The sequence below is a fragment of the Cygnus olor genome, chromosome Z, assembly GCF_009769625.2.
Source record: "Cygnus olor isolate bCygOlo1 chromosome Z, bCygOlo1.pri.v2, whole genome shotgun sequence".
NCBI lineage: Eukaryota > Metazoa > Chordata > Aves > Anseriformes > Anatidae > Cygnus > Cygnus olor.
In genome coordinates, this window is record NC_049198.1 from 57,740,833 (window position 1) to 57,765,009 (window position 24,177).

General features: G+C 35.4%; 1 protein-coding gene across 7 annotated transcripts in view; it reads left to right on the plus strand.

The window, feature by feature from the left end:
* Nucleotides 1-24,177, plus strand: part of FER (FER tyrosine kinase) — a 201,388-nt gene that overhangs the window by 132,466 nt on the left and 44,745 nt on the right. For 6 of the 7 annotated variants that reach the window (XM_040540453.1, XM_040540449.1, XM_040540452.1 and 3 more), the window contains one exon: nucleotides 16,206-16,329. In XM_040540453.1, the coding sequence (XP_040396387.1) occupies nucleotides 16,206-16,329 (124 nt within the window). Of the gene's footprint in view, nucleotides 1-1,442; nucleotides 1,523-16,205; nucleotides 16,330-24,177 lie in introns of those variants that run through there. The other variant, XM_040540455.1, reaches the window with a different exon arrangement.

Sequence of the window (24,177 nt, forward strand, 5' to 3'; positions counted from 1 at the left end):
AAGTCTATGCAGAAATTCTTCTGTCTCCTGGCTTTGAAACTGCAAAAAAAAATCTTAATTTCCATCCTGTTTTGCTGGTCTGTAAGCCCTCTGGCTAGCTTCCACACTTGCCTGCCCTCAGAAATGCTGTACTGTCTTCAAGTCATCACACTTTCCCATATTCTTCTGAGAGCTAAAACTTGGCTACCATACCATCAGAGTGACCAAATCAGCTAGAGGAGATAAGGATGCCAATTCTGAACAAGTTGGCAGAGGAAAGACAAAAAAAAAAAAATTACTTTAGAAAAGATATTCTGATGTTAGTTCTCTGTTTTCTAATGGCAAGTTTGGCATAACAAAAAATAAGAATTATTATCAGTGCTTTGACTTGGTATGTAAAGCTTTGAAGGACAGAATGCTGGTAGGCTTAAGTTGTGCCTAACACCCACCTTTCTCGGTATCTGCTTTGTCTGCATTTTGTCTTAAACGTGCTTTAAGGTGTTTAAGCTGTTTTTCTGGCATGCTTTTTAATAATTAAAAATGGCATGTTTTAGGTTAGAGTTGTATTCTGTAAATGTCTGGCTGAGAAGTCTGGTAATTCATAAATGTCAGACAATTTTTTTTTCCCTGAGGAAAAACATTAGAAACAGCTCCATTAAGCAGGGAATCTCCTCTGTGTTAATTTTCTTGTGTTCTGTTTAATGTTTCCTCTTTTTCTGTATCCCAAATACATATATGCTGTATACTTACTGTGTCTTTTGAGACTAGTGCGGTGTGGCTTGGTAGCTGCTCAGTAGCAGCTAATTCTGGTTTTCATTTCAGATTCAGATTTCAATTAAGTATCTTAATTTATTCAAGTATTAAAAAAATATTTTGAAACTTATGTAAAAAGATGCTACTCTGTCAAAAATGTAAACTGAATTAAAAACTATGCATCACTTCTCAGAAAGAGTGGTCAGGTATTGGAACGGATTGCCCAGGGAGGTGGTGGAGTCACCGTCCCTCTGGGTGTTCAAGGAAAGGCTGGACATGGTGCTTAGGGACATGGTTTAGTGGGTGACATTGGTGGTAGGGGGATGGTTGGACCAGGTGATCTTGGAGGTCTTTTCCAACCTTAATGATTCTGTGATTCTATGAAATTGACAGAGTCCAATAATCTGATAAAAGACAGTTTTTTTCTGAAGACTCAGAGAACATAACAAATATTTTAGACAATTGTAAAACATGTATGTGTTAATAAAATATTCAACCTCACCATCACAAGATTCCTTTTTACACTTTAAACAACCTATATTGAGCAACATGCATTTTAATATAGGTGAAAAATACTGGAGTATTTTTAAAAGAGATGTGTTTTCCTGTATTCTGGATAAGCAGCTGGCACCAATCTAGAAGTAAAGAATCATAATAGTTTCCCTGAAAACAAAAGAGGATATTCTGCAATTGGTTTCTTATTCCATTAGACACACATACCACAGATGAAAATCTCAGTAGGTTGTGGTGGTTACCTACTGACAGAAACCCCTGATCAGTATTCTGAAGAGCATTATTTGGGAGGTATGTGCTTCTAGCTTGTGTAGGAAAGTATTTATTTATTATATAACTTAAATTTATTATTGCTCTCTGTTAGCTATTCTTCTAATTGATAAAAACTTGGACTATTGAAATAGAGTCACTGCAACCTTGAGATTTTTTCTTATAAACATTTTATATATTTGTACAGAGATCTATAGAAAAATTGTAATTTACAGGCCTAAATTATGCTAGGTAGCTGCTGTGAAAAAGCAATTTAGCAAAGCGGATGGTTTTAAAATGTTGATTTGTGACTGCATAATGGATAAAGTTGTAATAACATTTAAAACAATTGCAAATAATTAATTTATACTTTTCTACCTAAATGACATTGAAATATTAACTGAAAAAAACAAAGAGCTGTCCAGATCAATTCAAAAGCACAATGCTGAAGTTGCTATGTGGCTTTTAGACTATCACGTAATAAAAACTAACCTAAATTTTACAGTAATGTATTTTTTTTTTTCTGTGATTTTTTTTTTTTTAGTGGACAACTGGGAAAACCCTGTTAGGACATGATGTTTGCATTACAACGTCACATTAATGGAAATCTTGTTTTAGAGATTTCTCCTTGTTTGGTGGTTTTGACTCTTTCTCGATGACTTATGAATTATCAGACTGAACATATTAAGACTTATAAAGAAAATTTGAGTAGAGCAATACTCATGCATTGGTATGTTGTGTTCCTAATGGAAGTTGGATTTTCATTTCTCTTTTGTTATGTGCATACCTTTGCTCATGATTTTTGATTTCCTATTGCTAGCTTCTGCTCTTCACATTCCATTAGGGCTGTCGCTTTAGGATGTGCTTGGTCAATGCATGTGTGCATGCCCAGCAAGTCCTCTGCGCTTATGCATTAAGGCAGATGTGCTGCCTTCTAGACACAAAGACTCAGGTCCCTTGGCCTGTGATGTCTTCACCCAGAGAAGCACATGGTATGGGATCCAGAATCAGTGTATTTTTTTGTAGACTTCTTGGCATAGTAAGCCACACAAATCTAATTTTTTGACAGTTTGCTGATCGTCTGCATAGCACATGCACAGTGAATGGGATGCATGCAGCAGAGGACTGTTTTTTAACAGCAGGCAGATAAGGGGCCTGTAAGCTTGATTTATGACATCAAACTTTATATGGAGACAATACAGTGAGCAAAGTCTGTCCCTACTGATTCTGACTCCATTGCGGTTACCCCCAGAAAAACACAAACACAGTATTTTGAAAGCAAGTTTCTTCTTCTAAGTCTCCACTGTCCAAGGGCAGGTTTCAAATGCTGTGTTAGAATATAGCTAATGAGAACTCCATGTCTAAAACTTATGTATTATTTTACAATACAGTGAAATAAATCTTACTGTAATTGCAATATCAGGCAATGAATTTTAAATTCTGCATTGAAGGAATGGAAATGAAGTAGATTGGCTCCAGAAAAAGCTGAGTGCAACTCTCAAGTTGCTGCATACCTCCAAAGTTTTCAAACTTTCAAAAATTGTGGTTAGAGTGACTATTAGAACCTAGTATTATGAGAAACTGGTAATCGTACAGATTACTGAAAGATACTTTCTTTGCAATGTTCTTTCTTTTTTTTTTTCTTACAACTGTATAATGAAATGTCAGATAAGTAAGCTTAATAAGGTTTGATGCCAAGTTGGATTTTTTCTGATATTTTCTGAGCTAAAAATTCAAATACTACAGTATTAAATAATTTAATACAGTAATTTTGTAGTAATCTTCAGTGATTTATTTTAAGTGCTCTGTTTAGCCTAAGAAAAAAAGGTGAGGTAAAATGAGAGTTGCTAATGAATTACAGGAGAAGAAATCCCATATGTTGCGATTTGCCAAACACTTGATATTAATATTGAGCCTCAAGTTTGTACTTTCATATGTATTTGACTGACGACTTCATCTGAATGAAAAGTAATGCTGTAAAGGTGGGATGCTGGTCTTATAATTGTTCAGGGAGAGTTGCTGCATATTTGAGACTCTACATAAACACTCTCTACACTTCTTGCCTTCATTGCAAGAATTTCCTAATGTAGATAAGGCTTCGTCAGAAATGGTTTCCAATATGAGGAGCAGCAGAATTTTATGTAAAAACATGATTTATACTATTATATAAAAAGCACATAAATTCTCTGAGATGCCACATCAATCTATAAAATTGAACATTTTAGTCCTATTTCACAGGTTTATTTATTCTTTTTTCTTTTCTCTGTGTCTGTTTTCACAGTGGTTTTGGTTTTGTTGTTTTTTCGTTGTGTTCTTTATCCTGCATTGTTGACCTTAAAACTACAGAAAGAGTAGTAATAATGAGGAGCTGCTTTGATATTCAGAAGAGGAAAAGAACAATTTGCCAGAGTCAGTGAAAGGCCACATAGGGCATAAGGAGTTTTCATAACAGCTCATTTTTAGCAAATTTACATGATGATCAGAGAGACTGCTTGGAATACTGCTGGTATTATCTGTAAACTGGCTAGAGTCCAGACATACAACCTGAGACAAAGAAATCCAGGATTTTGCTGGGGTATAAAAAGGATTACCATGAAAATGATAAAGGAAATGATGAATGAAAATAATGAAGGGATTGAAAAATATGCTTCCTCTTCTTTCCTCCTTTCCAAGTGAACCCAGCATCTTTTCATTGGAAAATACGTGAAAAGAAGAAACTAGAATACCTTTCCCTTTTACCCTTCTTTAGTATTATTATCCTGGTCCCAACTTTCCTCTTGCTCATCATGAATCTTATGGTATTTTTGCTTTGATAATAAGGGATTTCAATTCACCAGAACAGTCAGGATCACTTAACTCTGTTTTTTTTTGCTCTTAATATATCACACAATCAAAATCGAATTGCAAAACTCCCTTTAAACTGCGAATGTTTTTTCTCTTCCTGTGTTTAGGGGAAAACCAAATCAAAATCAAATGTAATTTGTAAGATGCAAAAAACAATACCAGGTCACAGAATTCTTTCTTCTCCTACTTTATGTTCATTTCAGTTGGCTTGTATTTTAGTTTGCCCTAAGAAAAGAATTTATTTTAGAGGTAAGAACTTTGCATGTTTGTGAATGTTTGTTTGTGCATGTTTGTTATACAGTGAGGGATTTGGAGATAGTTGTATAATCTTGTGGTACAGTTGACACTTCATGCAAATATTTCAACAGTTTATCTTACAGAACCTTCAAAGGCTCAGCAAAGAGAGTCTGTGCAGGCTGTTAAGATAAGCACCATCATCACACCTGCACCATCTCTCTCTCTGAAAGGATATACTCAATTGACAGCAGATGGCAAACATTTTTGTAAGTTCCAGCTGTTGATTCAAGGTGGTAGAAGGAAACTTGTGGTCACATTTTTCCTTTTAGCTGTTGTTCTGTTTAATCACCAGCTTATAGCTTGCATTCTGTTTCAAGCTTCTATATAGTTAAACATTTTTATAATTGACAGAGTTAAAATTACATTCCCAGATGTATTTTAAAGCTTTTTTTTTTCTCCCCCCAAAGTCAGGCATTCAAAAAAAGACAATTTAAGAATCTGGCTTGTCTGTTGAGTGTTAATTTAGCTTCCCCTTGCATACATATTATGATACAGACTTTAATAACTAGATTTCCTCTCTGCAGCAGATCCTAACCTCACAGAGTTCTGAACAATTTTGCAGGAGTTGTTTCTATTCTCCAAGTCTGTCCTACAGATGTAGGCCTTGTTTAATCTATTGTATCAGTGATCTGCTTTTAGTGTGATGTGGGATTACTCTGCTTCCCCTCCTCCAGAGGGCATTTCTGGATGCTTTTCACTCCAGTACTAAGTGCATTGCAAACATTTCTCTGGGACAGTAGCTTGCTTTCCTGATACATCCAAAGAATTACTATCTGATAGCAGATACATGGTTCAGAGTAACCCCACAACTTAATTGCATACAGAGTTCGTGTTGCTTATTTTATTTAGGCTCGTGCTTACTTATATTAGAGTAGATCCACTGAACGCTTGCAGCTGGAAAAAAGTTGAGATATAAAAACATTCAGTAATCTGATAGTATGAGAAGGTTGTCTGAATTAGTCATTAACTTCAGGTTTCAACTGTGTTTGTTCAGCTTATATCTAGACATACATAACTAGCTCTCAAGGTGAAGTTCAGCAAGGTCATAACATCCATCTTTGCAAGTGGATAAGGTAACCTGTTCAGATTTGGAATGAATCATTTGGGATGCAAATTACGCATGCCATTGATGCAGAAACAATTCTGAGGTGACAGGTTTTATTAGCTCAGGTGCAGCACTGCATGATTTCAGCGATGCTCTTTCTGAACGTGCCTGGGAGCCAGCAGAGCCATTTCTGTAATGCCTGTAACAGGATCTGATAAGCCATTACTACTAACCCAGGCTTTGGGGTTACCTCTGTACCCTGTTCATGCTGTCCTGTCTGCAGTTGGCTGTGGTCCATCTTGGTTTACTCTTCTGAAATTAAGGTGACTCCGTTGCTCTTTTCTCTATGTTACAGCACTTTTACTTCCATGGGGCACGTTAGGTCAGAGGCATTTGCACATAAAGCCCGGTGTTCTGCCTGGCCTAGCAGGTCCTCTTTTTGGCCTTTGTTGGAAATGAGGGCTATATGGCATAAGGTGGAGAAATGCCTACAAATCAGTATAGCTGGTGCTGAGGTGAAGCTGATACAACCTACTAAACTAACCCGACTTTTGAGGAATTTCTCATATTTTCTGTATGTAGTGGTATTTTAGGGTATAGCACCAAATCACAGCCAGCTCCAGGCATTCCTGTTGTTAGCTGCACTGAAGCTAACAGGCCAGTTTGGAACCAAAGTGTCAGTGCTGAAACTGAGGTATATATAATTTATTTGTTGATGTGGTGAATAATATTCAGATGACCTGAGCTCTTCTGCTAGTTGGACTGTCTAAATAAACTATCATTTGAATGAATGAGGCCTGACTGTATGTAAGAGTAACCAAAGTACGTGTACACTATAGCTTTCCTGAGGATAAAGGTTAGCCCAGCTCTCTCTGATGTGCAGCTTATTACGTTCATAGGCCTGGAATACTGATTGAGGCTGAAAATACTGCTAACTTTCATGTTATGTGACTCAGCTGCTGTGTTTTCTGCTTTGTATATTTTTTGTCCATTTTGTGTTTCTGGAAGCAGTGAGATCTGTATAGAGATCGTTCTATTTTTTTCCAATTGCTTCTGTTTAGGGACCCCTTAAATGTTTACTATCTGGCTCATTGTTGTATTGTGGATCCTTAGTAGCAGCCTCTTGCCAGCAAACTTCAGTTCTGTGTCCTGTCTTGCAGTCACATCCTGAATCTTTTCTGTGCAGTGTGTCAAGAATCAATACAACAGAAAAAATAGTCGGTCAAATTCTAGAGAAATTCGAATTGCAGATAAGGTGCAGATTTTTAACAGTGATAGTGACTGGCTTTTTTTTTCCATTCAAGTCCTGTTTTTTTCTCTGGAAAATACACTTTAGTCAAATAAGCTAGTTGGCTGAATACCTAGTTGTTGCTAAACTCATCTTTTGTCTACCCTGCAGATATTCTTCATGCAAATATGACCTCTATCTCTTTTTCTTTTTTCTCCCTCTCTCTAACTTTATCCTTTCCTCTTGCAATCCATTAAGCTTCTGGCTTGTTTTTATTTGTCTCTACTCCTCTGCAACCTGTCTTGCTTCTGCCTCTGCCACCTTCACTTTTGTTGGGCACGTCACCCTGCGAACCAGAACATACACACACACACAACTTCCTTTTCTCTGTGTATGTCCAGCTTCATCCAGCTTTCTTGCAACACACAGACACACATGCACACATAGAGACCCCATTTCTTCTTCCTCCTTTCTCCTTTTATTAGCCTTGTACATTCATATGTGGCTCTGCCTTCCTCCTACTTCCTGCGTGGTTTCCAGCTGTATAGATACTAAGAGTACAGGGAGAACAGTCAAAGATCTTTGCCGGGCAATTAAATGGTGGTCATTAAAGATTCCTTTCAGCTCAGAGCTCATCTGTCTGATTAAATAAGACCAAAGTCCCACTATACAGTCATCTTTTATTGCAACATTTGAGACTAGAGTTTGATTTTTATCTTTTCAAGTATTTTAGGCTTTGATGATTCTCTATTTTGTTTCAAGGCTGTACAAAAATAAATGAAAATTTCATCCATTTAACAAGTAGACAAGAGAAATAGACAATCTGTTTGAAATCTCAGGTCAACTAAACATAAAAACTCAGTGTTTTGATAGCTGCAAGAAATTCTCTCTGCATCTTGTCTTTTCAGTTTTGTTAGTATATCTTCACACTATTACTTTTTGTTTTACCTAGAACGACTTTTAAGAATGTTTATTATTTTAATGTATTTTCATTTAGAAAAAAAATGTTCCTTGTTTTTCTTTATAAAATTGTTCTTCATGTATGTTCTGTTTCTTGTGGTTTCTCACTGCTTTCTAATTTAGAATCCTCTTCAAGGATATTGTTTATTGTTTTGTAAGCATAGTCCAGTTACTGAATGGAAGACTTCCTGGGGGAAGATGATTTTCCTTTTGGTTAGTTTCTGAAGCATGTTGCATGTACCTCCACTCGTAGTCCTGTATCCTTGTTGCCACAACACCAAACCGTAGTGTCCAGGTAGTCTGAGTAGGATTATTTCATGCAGCACAGGGGACAAGGAATGCTGTCTATTGATACCTTGCTGTGATTTCTGGCTTCCTCTTGGAAGGTGGTGACAGGCTGATTTAGGGAATAAGGAGAGCTTTTGGAATATGTAGTTACTGTGGCACGGTCATTGGCTTCACACTCCAGTTATTTGATCCACCTGAAATCAAAGGCAAGGTTGCTAGTCATTGTTAATATTTTCCTCATTTTGAGAATATTACAGCAATAGTCCATCATCCTGTTAAATGGAAATAATGTGTTGTAACCTTTTTTGTCATCTTCATTTTATCTGAGTGCAGATTTTGTACTAATGAATCGTCTGCATTGTGGTCTCATCACAGATCTTCTGCTAACAAGTTATCTGCACTGAGGTTCTGGTGCAAGCAACATCTCCATGTTTACTTCTGTATTGCTTCTTATGGTGTCCTTGTCTGTCAATGCATGCCATTCTTTTAACTCTTGATCTCTTCTTGCATTTTTGCTTTCACGTACGTGCATTTCCATTCATACTTCATTGCTACCAATGTTAATGTTACTTTTGTAAAACTAGTGCATGATTGCAGCAACTTTTATTTGGTTTGCTTAACAGGAAAAATGAAGTTTTAACTGGATTTTGCAATGCTATTCTTCAGGTAGTTAAAAAAAATCAGGTTTATTTACAATTTCTGTTACTCAGTTACATTAAAAAAATAAAAGGGAGGTGTGGGTGAAAATACTTCATTACACACAAATGATCAATTAGTTGAAAATTGAAGGTACACTGTTTTAAGGAAAGTGAGTACTTCATGTCTAAACACATTTTTAATAGTTTGTCAAATTGCTGCTAATTCCTTCAAAAATTGTGTTAGAATTGCTACAGATACGTTTGATATTCAAAATTCATAGTTTTAAATAGCAGTGTTTAAGTGTGTTTTTTTGATAATGCACATGGACAATAAAGAAAGTGTGCATTCTTTAGATAGAAGGCTGATGATATGAATCCTCAAATTTATAAACACAGGTGCGCATAAAACATTTCAATAGTATTATTATAGCTTATAAAACAGTTATGAATATTGAGTCATGGAGCTCGTCTGTGTTAGGTGACTGTTCAGTGATATGGCCAGAAGCACGCTGTGTTTGTATGATTACCGTGTGTTTGTCTGCAAAATATCAGTGGACTGTTTAAACAAACTGCTACTAAATAAGACTATTTAACAAAGGAAAATCCCGCTCTGTTAAACCTTACGCGTAAATAATAACATACATAATTTAATAATATTCTTAATAGTTTCTTCTATGTTACTATATGTAAGAATACTGCTTTAATTATTGTTAGTAGCATTATTAGATCTATGTAATACTGTACATAAATATAATATATACATTACTTATATCTAGATTTTGATATAAATGAGTAAAGTGGCAGATTTTCCAACATAATTTCAAAACTTTATTTTAATGATGTTCAGTATCAATATGGGTTATGAGAAGAATGCCAAGAGTGCCTAGAAACAAGTAAGTAGGTGCCCTTTGGGGCACCAACTAAGGAAAACACTAAATTATGTACTTAGAATAAATCTTAAATGCCATTGAAGTCAGAGGTTGCCACAGCTAAAGATTTTGTAAATAGATTTAATGTATTTCATTGCTGTTTCTTGGGTTCTGGTTTCTTCTCATTGATCACAAATAAGTTTTTTCTCTTTTCAGAATTGCAACTTACTTTTACATGCCCTGTTAATTGAACTGTTATATTGCCATAAAATACTATATAAACTACAACATAAAGTTTATGCTATAAGGTATGGCCAACTGCAGGAGATGTTGATATGTGGCATTTTCATTCTCTTAAAATTTCTGCATATAATGAGAAATATTTCACATTCACACATGAAAGGCTGTTTCTGAGGAATCCAATTATAGCAGGCTGCCCTAGTATAATCATAATGCTCCCTGCTTATGTACTACATATTGTCATTTACTTAATAAAATAATTCTGTCATATTAGGCAGACACTCCAGTCCTGTTATTTATTCCCCTATAAACCCCAAACTGATAGTTGATTTCTGCTTGGTGGTAATGCTGTAATGGTCTAATTATATCAGTAGCGCTTACAGTAGTTGGAACAGACTTCATTTCATGGTAGTGTTGTGTGCCATTAACTGGAATAACAGGTAACTGTGTAGAATACAATGGAAATTATGCATGTAGGAGAAAGCATTGCTTACTATTATGTAGCCATCTAGTTTTGTTTCAGTTGTTTGATAGTCTAATTGGTCTGTTAATTTCAATTTAGTCAACAGTTATTATATCGGAGATTATGTTCTGACAGTATGTGCTGCAAATAGTAAATTAGGGTATTTTATATTAAAATTTGTTTTAAGAAGTGCATAAAGATATTACATAGCTACACTGGAGGGTTTGTAGTGAAATCCTCTTTGCTCAGCTTTGAAGGTATTCGTGGGGATGCTTGCCCGTGAAGATGAGTAGCTGGAACATTGGTAACAGTAGACTGTACAATTCAGAATTTACTAGTTAGTTAAAGGACAGACAGTGGTGTAACAATGATGAGGATTATCAGATTTAACCTAAAACAACATAATATATCTTGTACAGGATGAGATGCATATCACTTTCTATTGTGTCTGCAGCTAAGAGCACTTTCAAATCAGTATTGAACAGAATATTTAAAAGATAATTTCATCACATCTGTTCAAGGGCAGATACCAGAAAACAGAACTAGTAACAAAAACATACCCTTCCTGACGTTTTTCACTATTGTGACTGTAGACAGATTGGGATAATTTTATTAAAAGTGGGTTTTCATGATAGGCATAAAATATACTGTATACAGCTTGAGGTATACTATGCTGATTTTGTTCAAAACTCTACAGATTCATACAGTACATGCCAAATATTGAAGATCAGCAAGTCTTAATCACTTGCTGATGGCATAAATATACATTCATAGCATGGGAAGTTACATGCTCATACTCTGCCCTTTAACACATTCTGATACAAGAAACTAAGCACCTTTCAGTCCTGTTCAAACATGAAAATTCGGATCTTAGTCTGATTGCCTGAGTGTATTAGAAATGAATTTATAACCTGTGTTATTGCTAAACTTTGGAATGGAGATGGTTAACTTTTTAACCTCATTGTCACTTGTTATTTGATGAAGTTCTTACTGTTGATTGTGGAGAGTGATAACTCCTTTCTACAAGGGATTTGTATGAATTTTGAGGAGAAGTGATCTTTAAAATAATTATTTTACGTATTTAATCTTTCATCTCCCGTGTTTTGATTATGTTTTTGCCACTGTTGTTTTTTTTGTTGTTTGTTTGTTTGTTTTTTTCCCATGCTTTGGCCATTTGATCTGAACCCCAGTTAAGTTGAGTTTACATTCTTGTTGGACAAAGAGAGTTTTGGTTTAAGTAGTCTCTGTGTCCTGTGTGTCAAATCAAGAAAGATAAATTGTTTCTTAATGATATTCTTATGTAAAGAAAAAAATTGATATACTAATGTCTGGGCTTTACAGTGATGTTGAAGGAAGAGCTTCTATGTGGCAGAGCTGCTGTTTTATCCTTGGTATTTCATGGAAGCTTGGGGTTGTTTATTAAAGGGAATTCTGTGTCAAAGCTAGGATCTCACATTAAGGATGTGAGATAGAGCATCCTGAGGCTTGTCAGCTGAATCCACTTCAGGAGGATGAGTTACAAGGATCGTCTTTGCTTCCCTTCTCTTTATCGGTCCCCCAGCACGGGGGAAGAGTCTTGCAAGGCAGTTACTGCTTTAATGGCCTGGAGCCTGGTCCTTACAGGTCCCTGAGGGGGTATGTGTCTCATGTGAACAAAATTCAAACATCCTCCAGCATGTGGAGGATGTGCACTTATGTGATGGGAATGCAAAAAAGATTGGGAATAAATACATGATGTGTCCTGCCATTTCGTGGGATGTTCTTGCATGTCTAGATGCACAGCAGGCTACGCCAGCCAATCTTTGGCACTTGATTTGTTGCACATTCTGTCACATGATAAATATTTTTGCTGAGATGCGTTGGCAAACAAGCATTCTGAGCCCTCACAGCAGGAATCAGTAAGAAGAAGAAAAAGAGGTAGTAAAAGTCATTATAAATTAAGTAATTACTTGTCTTAAAAGAACACTAGTGACTAGAATCAGTAGTAGTTGTCTTTTCAGTGCAGATTTTTAGTCAGTCATCTTTCATACTGAATGCTCTGTTAATTATTATGCAGCTAATTTGTACAGAAATTTTCAATTACAATGTGATAAGTTTGATTGGAGAGTTTTGTTCCAAAGGATGTTACGTCTTTTTTAAAATGACTTTAACTGGATGATTTGTTGTTATTCAAGTTCTGTTGAGAGTGATGTATCTGGAAGAATGCTTACTTTTCTTGCGGCTTCTACTTTTGCCCATGATTCTTTCCATACCTCTATATCTTCATTCTCTTTACCTGTGAATTTCCAAGTGCCAAGGAAGGTCCAGAAAAAAAAAAAAAAAACAGAACAAAACATGTAAGAATGAAAATTCTCAAAATCATTGCCATGTATCAGAGCATATATAATCTTGCATCTTGGTGGATTCTGTTTCTATTTGTAAGCCTATTAGAACTAAGGGATAACTAATGGTTTTGGTTTTCACCAGTATTTAACAACGTTAATATTTATTTTCAAGGAAGGGAGTTTAGCAATAACAGTTTTTCTTGGAAAAAGAATTCTATTCTTGCTGTAAAGATTTTAACCTCACTCCTTTGATTATTTACAAATAATATTCAGACTTACATTGATGTTGTTCTAGCACTTCTTATAAATAGACCTTTCCTATTTAGGATTTGTTTCTTCATTTTTAATATGGCTGTGTGCAAAGGCATCTTTTCTTTTAGTATATTGAACAGAGCTTATCTGTCTTCTCAGTTCTTCCTGCAGCAAGATGTTGGAAATTCTCAGTTTTCAAAATAGGAATATTGTTTGATTGAGGGTAATTGTTTTTAGGGTAGCCTTGTGTACTTTTTCTGTAAGGATCCTTGATGTACTGTTTCATTGAAGTAATGCCACAAGTTGTCAAGACTGGAAAAATTTCACATTCATAAAGGCATATAATCATGCTTGCTAATTAAAAATGATTCCTATGTACAGAGCAGTGACTGCTCAGTATATAAACAAAATAATTTTCATCAGCTCTGAAGGTAATATTGCTTGGTTGTATGTGTTTGGTGTTCAGGGAGCAGAAGGAAATTGCTTAAAAATGATTTTAGGTGTCTTCTATAACCAGAATATTTCTGTGTGCACATGCAAGAAATGACAGATGCTTCAGTGGAGTTTTTATCTTTGCTATCTCTGGCAATATCTACTTTTTGCTAGCTAGCAGACTATGTCAGTAACCTCTAAGATTAAAGAAAGGGTGATTGTTGCTCACTTCAGTTTGCAGTAGTATTCTGTTCTTTTAAGATTTCATTAGAATTTAAAATTCAGTATTCTAAGATGGATCCTTTCAGACAGTGGAGGTGTAATATATGAAATGATCTTTTATAAAACAGAGGTCATTTGAAATTGGCTAAATCCAATTGACTCTAAAGAGCCAAGGGCATCCAGTCAGCTATTCACTTGCCATCTGTGGATTATCCAGCCTCTGAGGAAGGGACAACGCGGGCTCCATGTGTGCCAGCAGCACTGGTAGTGCTATCAGGATGCAATATTTGCTTACTCACATGAGGCGTGCTGGTTGGCCCAACATGAGCAGTGTAAAAAAGATTGCTCACCTTTGCTATCATCCTTGTGCATTAACAAAGTGTTCTGGCAGTCAGTTTTTAAATACTTAGATGACCCATGGTTTGGGATTATGCGAATTGTATGAACCTTTTATTACTCTTGAAAATTTGTAATAGACTGTATATGCTTTAAACGGACTGAGTTTAGCTGTTATACGCGTTCCTTTTTTAAAATTACCCGAAATTTGACACTGAAGAAAGAATGTATCAGGTAGCATTATTCACATGTTTAATTGGAATTGGGGTAGTAAGAAAATTGAAGGCCAGTAACTAGAGGTGTACCCCAGGGGTCAGTGCTGTTTAACACCTTCATTAATGAGCTGGATGATGGGGCAGAGCGCACCCTCAGCACACTTGCAGGTGATACAAAACTGGGAGGAGTGGTGGACACCCTCTGAACACCAGGAGTGCTGCTTTGCTGTGCAGGTGACTGAGCACTGGCACAGGCTGCCCACGGAGGCTGTGGGGTCTTCCTCCTTGGGGATCTCCAAAAGCCCCCTGGACATGGTGCTAGGCACCCTGCTCCGGGTGGCCCTGCCTGAGCAGGGGGCTTGGACCAGGTGACATCCAGAGGTCCCTGCCAGCCTCAACCATTCTGTGTTTGTGTGAAAATAGTGTTTTCGGCTTTCCTATAGTGTTACTGTGTTCACAAGCAAAACGGAAGCAGTGTTTTCTATCTATAGTTTGTCCGGTGTTTGTTTTCTGAGAGTTTTCATTAAGACAACAAGCCATCATCTTCAGATCCTTCGTACTAAAAGAAAGCTGATCCCAGGGCAAATGAGTAAGTGAAGGGTATTGCACTTGATAGTTAAGGTACTAAGTCATTTTATTGTTGCTGCAAGTTAATATTTGAAAGGCCTTAGAATCATAGAATCTCTAGAATAATTTAGGTTGGAAAAGACCTCTAAGATCATCTAGTCCAACCTTTTGGAGTTAGGCTTTGTAACAGTAGACTCTTTTCTTTAACAATCTCTTATTTCTTACAGTATGAAATATAAATGGCTTCCAAAGAAAATTCCATGTGAAACTTTTTAATATAAATCTTTTTACATTCATTGCTAAGAAAGGCAGTTTATGAAATTGTGTCACAGTGCATTACTTGCAGGAGAGAATTGCTGTAGTCAATTCAGTCCAATGTGAAAAGAAATGAAGACTAGAGCAACAGCCAGCTACGTATTAGCAAATAAATACTGTGACATGTAAAGCTCCACTATGACTTTTAGGCTTTGTCTGGAACAATGAAGTATATTTTAGAATAAATCTCTAATAGAAATATGTCAATCTGAGCATGACTTTGCAGTGTTTATATAATGCCTCCACTACTTACCTTTCTCTTAAATCAGGTTTTCAGTAACTTTTTCTTGCAAATACAGATTCCCTTTCAGGAATCCTTCCTGCTGACAGCTTCCCCTCCCCAGACAAGACAGCAGCAAATTAGATCCTCAAAAATGGTAGACTTGTGAAGTCACAGTAACATTAGTTTGCCTCTAATTGCCAGCAACAAATAGGCAGTTAACATTGCCCAAGAAATAAAACACTTTGTTACCCCTTCAGTGGCTTCAGAGTAGTTTGAGAAGCATCACTGCAGATGATCAATTAAAAATTGATTAGGACGTTAGGAAAAATGTCTTTACCATGAGGGTAGTCAAACACTAGAACAGGCTTCCTAGGGAGGTGGTCGATGACCCATGCCTGTCAGTGTTCAAGAGGCATTTGGACAATGCCCTCATGAATATGCTTTTTGGTTAGCCATGAAGTGGTCAGGCAGTTGGACTTCATCATCTTTGTAGGTGCCTTACAATTGAACTAGTCTCTCCTCTGCTCTTCATTAATTTCTTGTACCTAACAGGAATCAATCATTTTATTTACAGTTTTATTAAAGTCCGACAGCAATCGTTCTGTGATTTGAGAACTATATTTATCACAAATGATCAATTGTTTTTGTCAACAAATTTTAATAGATGTCTATAGTTAATGTTACACTGGTAAAGATCTTGAGTATAACAAAAACACAGCTTTTGTTTGTTGTGCTGTGTGCAGTTTTCACTCCTAAGTGCTTTGTATTTAAAGGAAATAAGGAAAACTGCATCCTGGCAGGTGAATTTGTCCTTTTTCTTAGGCTAGCCTCAAACTGATGGATTGAGGAAAAGAGCTGATAGCTGCATTTTGTTTGGTCTCATTATAGTAATAAGAGATAAATTTGAGTATTCTATCTGTCAAGTCTCACTGTTCATCTGTCTGTTTTTCTAGGAGGTGATTTCCTGTCCTTTTTAAGAAAAAAGAAGGATGAACTGAAGACGAAACAGTTAGTGAAATTTTCATTAGATGCTGCTTCTGGTATGGCATATCTCGAATCTAAAAATTGTATACACAGGTAAGGAAAGTACTTTTTCCTCACTATTGTAATTTTGATAATTTGGAATGCTGGCAGATCAAGTGTATGTAGTGCTTAATAGCAGAAATGATCCCTACAATTAGAAAAAAGGCTACAGTTTTTCTGAATGGAGGTTATTGCTTATCTAATTCAAAGGTGTTCTGTTCATTTGGGTAAAACTAAGTGCTACATTGTTTGGTTTGTATGGTTTAGAGCTCTGAATATAGATTGATAATGATTTTTCACAACGTGAGGAGCACAATTCATATGGTAACACTGAATCATGGCAAAAAGAAATCTATGGAGCTTATATACTCTCTGAAATGTACAGATATTTGCCAGACAACACAAAAGTTAAGGTATATTTACAGTGAGTTTCAGAAAAATCCACTGATATATCAGATGTTAAAGGGATTAAAACTGGAGTTCTGCATATCAAATTATTATCAATTACCCAGAATGCTTTCTCCAAAATATGGAAGATGCTATTCTGATACTTTATGTCTGTTGGTAGCTTTCCTCTTCATATATGCACACACACACACATATATATATATATTTTTTTTTTTACCAGTTTGGCTCTGCCCTGAAACTGCTTATTCTCAGTGTGTATCAAACAGAATATGTAAGTGTACATAGTCTTCACCTATTTTTCTCTCAAAATATCACAGTATATCCCTGCTACAGTGCTATGCCTGAAATACAAGACATAAAAATGATGGTAGACCACTTTGTAGGGTATAAAGAACAAATTTTAATTTGTAATATTGATAATTTCCACTTTGCTTTGTGTAACATTTGTAGATAAACTCTGTGCCACTTAACATACATCATATTTAGCACAATTCTAATGAATGCTATTATTGGAGATGCAAATGGTGTTTCTCTTTGGTGTTTTCATTTATCTTAAAAAACATTCCACCAACCACAGCAAGCTCAAAACATGTTCGCAAAATTTTACAGTGTTATTGTGTCATTGATGTATTTTTCACTCTTTTGGGGGCTTGACTTGACCTAAGCAAGCTTAAACAGAATTGTGATCTTTTTTAATTCCTATTTTTCCTTCTTTTCTATCCTTGATGTTATTTGTTTTTAAGGTGTGTTTACAACGATAGTAATTAGGAATTCAGAAAATACATTTCAGAGAGCACATATATGTAGAAATGTCTTACAGTATGAAGGTTTCATTGTGATAAGTTTAGAAAGCTGGATAGAAAGCTGATGTCGAGAATCTAAAATCAGGAAATAGCTGTAATCTAATCTGTTTTGCTAGTGCCTTAAACTTACACACAGTCTAGGTTACACATACTGTTGTGCAAGTTGGGAAAAGATACTTATCCCATTCGCTTTTTAACCTTCAAAATCTTCACAGAAATTAATTATTGTTATCACAGATTATAATGGAAGATTATTGAAGAGAACTACCAGTTTCCTTAAAGGCAGAAACAAAATTTTCAGTACTAAACCTATCCTGCAAAAACTAGGGTTTCAAAATGCAGCCAAGGTGGCAAATAAACTCTTCAGAAACATTGTTTACTTTTATGAAACGCTTAGGATAATAAATCAGAATATGCTTATCCAGTATTATTTTACGAGTCATATTTTCAGGGATCTTCAAGACTTTATTCAGTATTATGTGGTTGGTCATAATATGTGCTTGTTTTATTTATGTTCGGAATTTGATAGATAAATATAATAGAAAAATTCTGAATCAGGACAACAACCAAGTTTAGTAATTTTAGTTGTAAGAAGCACCTCTTTGGTTTTTGTTTGTTTGTTTGTTTTTGGTTTTGTTATGTTTTTTGTTCTTTTCATGTGTGTTTGGGGAGTTTAAGCATTCGTCCAAGATTTCTGAGCACCCCGATGGCTGGTTGGAGATGTATTTGTCAAAAATCCTATCTGCCACAGAAGCACAGGACATTTGTTACTTGCTGGATACTCATAGTCTATTGCACGCTGGTGGACACAATGCTCTGGAGCTCTGTAGCAGATACACTAAATAAGGGAGCAACAGGCTACCAGGTAGAAGTCCCACTGCATACATAGTGCTTTGTGAGCAAGCTCTTAGGTGTACAGGGCTCAGAACCCCACTGGAGTTTCAATCCCTTCATCAGTTGCATTGAAGGTGCAGCTATGTGATAGCATCATCTGTATGAAGAATATGGGAAACCTTGTTCCCTCCTCCTCTTTGGGTCAGGTAAGACCCAAAGGGACTATTCATGGGTAAATTTTATACTGAGGTCTTGTAGTTCAGAATGGAACAATTTATAGTAGGAAGAGATGTAGCATTATGAAAAAAGAATACGAGTTTTTTTTAAACAACAATAAACTTGTTCTCTTTTGTTGGAAACGTCATTAACTAAAAGTGGTTCTCAGGTTAAAAATAAATAAGAAAATTAAGTAGGGACAAAATGGAATATGCAGCAGAATATTTTTTATTTTGATTAAAAGTCAGAAGGCTGTGATTACTGTTGCTTAAGAAGAATCTTAAATAACGTATCATTAGAAATGCTTTCCATTATGTAGGTTGCAGCAAAATGAAATTGTTTTCCTTCCATGCTATTGATTTTCCACAATATTCTATTTGTTATTTTAAACATTTGCTCAGAACCCTTACTTATTTTTTCTTAGTAATGTAGGTGACCATTATTTAGTGCCGTGTTCATTTGACTTACTGTTAATGTCTGTGAAACTAAAGACGGCTCAGCAGCTTATTAAATGATTTTTAATGCCACTTTTTAGATATAGCTGGTCTATCTATACTTAGCCTGTGTATTTTAAATTTATGTCTAAATCTGTACTGGCTTTCTGAAATTACTATCCGAGTCACGCTTTGGCTTAGTCTTTCAGTAATTGGGCCAGTGCAACAACTAATCTGCCGTTTGATTTTTATTTTTGTGTGTGCTGTGGTGTTTCAGTAAGTGTAGGTATAAAGTTTAAATTTGTCAGACTTCAAATGCATAATGCCTGTGAGGGATTATTTGATCTGCATTTTCATCTCCTCCAGAGTCCAGAAATCACTTGTTCTTTGCTCTCTCTTTGTTCTGATTAAAAAGCAGAAATGAGTGGGCTTATATTAAAAAAAAAAAAAAAAAAAAAAAAAAAAAAAAAAAAAAGACATGAAAAGATTTTATTAAAAGAAATAAAAGAATGGTTGAACATACACAGAAGAATGCAGTTATTTCATCTCCATTTAATTAAAATGAGCTTAAAGAATTGTTTCCCATTTTTCATTTTTACCTCATGCTATTGTTGAGATGGTTCAATTTTTTTCTGTTAATTAGAAGCACATGATTAGGATGGAGATGTGATAACTTCAGTTGGTTCAATAAGCATTCATGAGTGATCTTCTTTTCCAGAATTTGATTTGCATGTGTTGAATGAATTTGTCCTTAATTTATTTTTAGTTTCCATACCTATCCCGTGCAGCTACCTTGTTCAGATAATGTGAACATACTTGTTGTTTGTTTCATTATCCTTGCCCTTACAACTGTCATTTCTTAATGAAAATAATTCAAATTATGGTAAAACTCAATTTGAAAAATATTTTAATACCGAGAAAAGCAATTATGTTTTGGATTTCCTCAGTTTTATCATTTGATAGTGCAACCCTTCAAAATCAAAGAGGCTGGTCTAGAAAATATTATTTCTGTGTGGAAAACAGTATTGTAGCTTTATCTACAAGTAATACATATATGATTCTAATTCAAGCTAACAGAAATATTCTTTTTTTTTTCAGTTAATTATTGTGCTCCTTGATAGTTTCACTACTTTACTTGAGCAGTAGATAAGTTTTTCCTTCTTGAAGAGCTTTCACAAACAAGAACCAGTTTATTTTTAAAAATAATAGTGTGAACGAATTTCAAGATACAGTATTGGGAGAGCACTATATTAAAAGTTAGAATCTTAAAAGTGATCAGTTAATAAACATTCCAAATGACAGTTTTCCACTATATTTATCAGCAGTAGCCATCATCTGTTCATCTACCAGATGTAGCATAAAGTTGGTATCAGGTTCAGTTTACTTATTTTCAACATATGAGAAGATGTTGCCAAACAGCATTCAAGGTACATCCCTTAGTCAAGTTTTCCTTTCAGTCAATGCAGTTAATGTTCTGGAAGTCTCCCATACTCTGAATTAAAGATGTGTTCACTGGTAAGACGATCATATTCTGTGGTCCAATTCCTCTACCTTTATTCATGTCACTACTGCTTTTTTACCTTAATGCAAATACAGTATGATTTAATTATGTTTTCTAGCAATTACAAACTCCACATTATATTAAAAGTGGCTGGTTTAACTTCATACTATGAAATCCTGGCTCAATGGATGTTAATTTCGGATTTCTGTAGTTTTGATCAGATTTAGGTGGTTTATATTAATTACATTAAATTACTATGAAAATACTTTTTTCACTATTACTATCTAGCTTGCAAGATATACTCTGTTCCCAGACAACTTTTTTTTTTTTTTTTTTTTTTCCACTTCAGCCTGCTAACTGCTAAGGTAAAGAGTTTTGGAAAGATGCATCAGAACTCTTTCCAAACCAGGAATTCCATAGGAGCTATTCTGAATAATTCAGTTAGTCTTTCCTTTCCAATGAATCTTTTATTTCTTTCTGGGACAGTAGCTCAGCTACACGGAAAGGAAGAAAAGTGATCCTATTTGGTTTAGTGTAGGTGCCATTCAGCTTAGTGTATCAGTAGTCATTTAAGTCTCCTTGGAAGCAGGAGGGAGATGGTTTATCTCAGAAATTGAGCAGGTCTCCTTCCTAAGGGGTGGGGAGAATAACCTGCTTCCTTGAATTCTGTACCCACATCCTGTGGAAGACAGGAGCCAAATACATGTCTATACCTCCTTTTGTCTGTCTCCAAGCAATTCTGTGCTCAGAAGAATGTCTCTCTCCATTCTGAAATGCCTTATTCTCCTTGAGCACGTGTTTCCTTGAATACTACATTTCATCCTGGGGCACAAAGAGCTTAAAAGTTGGTATTGAATACCTAAGATCTTTGCTGTAATTTCTGTAATTTTCTGTGCCGATGATAACTTTTGAAGAAAGACTATGTTTCTGTGGAATGAATTTGCCTTTCTATCAACTAGATGGGCTCATAAAGGTTTATTGTGCAAGCAGTAATTTCTTATAAGATGATATCCACTCCCATAATTCATGAAATTCCCTGGGGAAGTATTAAAGACTGCATAAAAGAAGACATTAGTTAAAGAAATATTATATTTGTGACCTTATTGATATTTTTTCCTTGGGAGGGGTATTATGCAAACTTAAATTGCCGATGTTCAGAAGATGTGTTAGTCTTCTTTGTCTGTGTACTGCCATTTAAAGTCATTGTCATTATTCATTAGTTTTTTATGATTCATTCAGAACAGCATGTATAAAATTGTGGTAGTGCAAAATATTACTTCTGTACCTTTCTTTTAAGGATAGAAAATATTTAATCATTTATTACTGCATCAAAAAAATCTGTTCTGTTTGTAGTTAATAATAATAGTTGATCATGCTTCAACAAAGTGAAGCCTTTCAGGGAATTATTATAAGTTGTACAGTTGAAACAGCACATAAATGTAATGAATAATCGTAATTTTAAACCTTATTTATAAGATTATGTCTCTGTTTCATATAAAGCCCTATTTTTTACAGTACGGATATTAGAAATCATTTCCATTCTATTTAAAGTTAAAACTACAAGTGTGAACACTAATAAAGAATTGTAACTGTTTCTTGGTCACTTAAATAATGTAGGTATGTTGTTATTGTAAAAGGAAAAAGCTCCTAAAATGTATTCTCTCATATCTATAAAATAATTTTAGTCAAATTTTGAATTCGGTTGCCACATTGCAGTGCCACATACTTAGCTTTTATTTCTTACCATGCAAGTGCTTTATGAAATCTTCCATTCTTTTTTTTTTTTTTCATGAAAGCCGGTATTTCCAGTGAGTTTATTAGATTGTAAAGATACTGTGCAGTTTTAACACTATGGATTTTGCACAAGCTATTGATTAGTTTAGTTTATTAGTCATGATAAGTACTAGTGGAAGAACCATTACAAATGCATAGTTTTTATGTGGAGAAGTGATCCAGACTTGCGGCAGGTATGCAGGAAGGCTGCAGAAGTCCACCCTGTCCTCGCTCTTTTGTGGGTAGCTGATGATCTGTCTGCTCTTTGCAACAACAACAGAAGTGCAAAGAGCAGCTCGTGGGAATCCAAGTTGTTACAAAGCAATTCAAGGGTGTGTTGACTGTTGCCAAAACAATGGCACTGCTCCATGCCCATAGCACTTGGCACTTTGCTTCTGCAGGAAGTGGATGCTGCAGCCATCTCAAGGCAGCAGTGAATGCTGACACTCCGCTATAGCGCTGCAACAAGGTGTTTGGAGTCGTCAGCCTGTCTCTGTGCTCAAAGGGCATGATGCTGTTGTCTATCTGCACATGATCCTTTTATTCATCAGTGGCTATTAAAACTGGATTCTTGACCATGACATTTCTCCATACACAAGTGTCAGTGCTTTGCAATGCTCCAGGGAATTATTTTTCATAGTTCTTACACTGCTGTGTGTGCTTCCAAATGTGGGATTTCCAACCCTAAAATAACTAAAACGGTGCTCTTCAACTGTTGTAATCTAGGAAGAGAGACAGGTAACCACTGCTGCATTTCACTGTGCTTGCCGTATAGGAGTAGATTGGAATATCATAGACCAGGTTATCTCACCGGAAATTACTGATTTTACATAACATGATACCACGTTATGTTCTTTGTGAATTTTTGCTATACAGCTCAGGGATGGACTTGGAAGACCAATATTCCATTTGTTTTTTCTTCCCTAGGGAGCTCTTCTTACATTTGCTGTGTCATTTACATAAATAACATACAAACAATTTTTTTTTGTTAATACAGTTCCAATATGCTTACTTCCTTACCATTTAAGCTACTGAGTTGGATAATTCTTAATCACTCACTAATCACTCTAATCCTCAGGTGGAAAATTCTTTTCCTTCTCACTCAACCTATCTCCTATAATATTTACTATAAAATTACATGAAGAGCATTCTATTTTGTATTTGCTATCTGAAGCATTTTAACTTTTGGCAGCAGAATGCTGCATTACAAGTTGTGTTTAAGCAAACCCATGCATGGTAAGTTAATATTTTGAAGTTCACCTATCTATAGATGAAGTCTTCACTATCTGTAGTAAGTTACTTTTGAAGTTCTTACTATCTATAAAATAATTTATGTATGATATACATCTAATAAACATAAAATTCAGGAAAACTGTATATTTTTTCACATTTTAGCTTTAATTTTCACTTTTATAATTGTGTGTAGTCAAACTAGCTTGAATACAGAAAGATAATTGTTAGCTTAAACTACTTTTTTGCGGTATGTCTACTTTCTATATGTTGTTCTGTAGTGCATACTTCCACCCTTTTTCAGGGACTCCTCTCATAACCATCTGTTCCTGCAGAAAATTCAGTCATTTCTTGTGGGACCTTAAAATCTATTTTTTTGTTGTTTAGAGAAAAAAAAGACTTTACAGGAAGTTTTTCTAGGTAGAAGTTGAGACCTATTTTTTATTTCAGTTTGAATGCCTTTATTGAAAGTTTATGTCTCTGTCAGAGATTATTCAGTTGTAGCAGGACATTAGTTCACATTTGTCAACCTGCAAAATACCTTTTCTGCAGATTGATCTGTTTTTCACAACAAAAGTGTCTTTATTTCACAGCACAATGCCACCTTCATCATCACTGCCCTTCATACTTTCCATGGTCCTGTGCAAAACCACATAACTACTTGTAGGTCCTTTAAATCTGAAAGTGAACATTCAGAAACTAC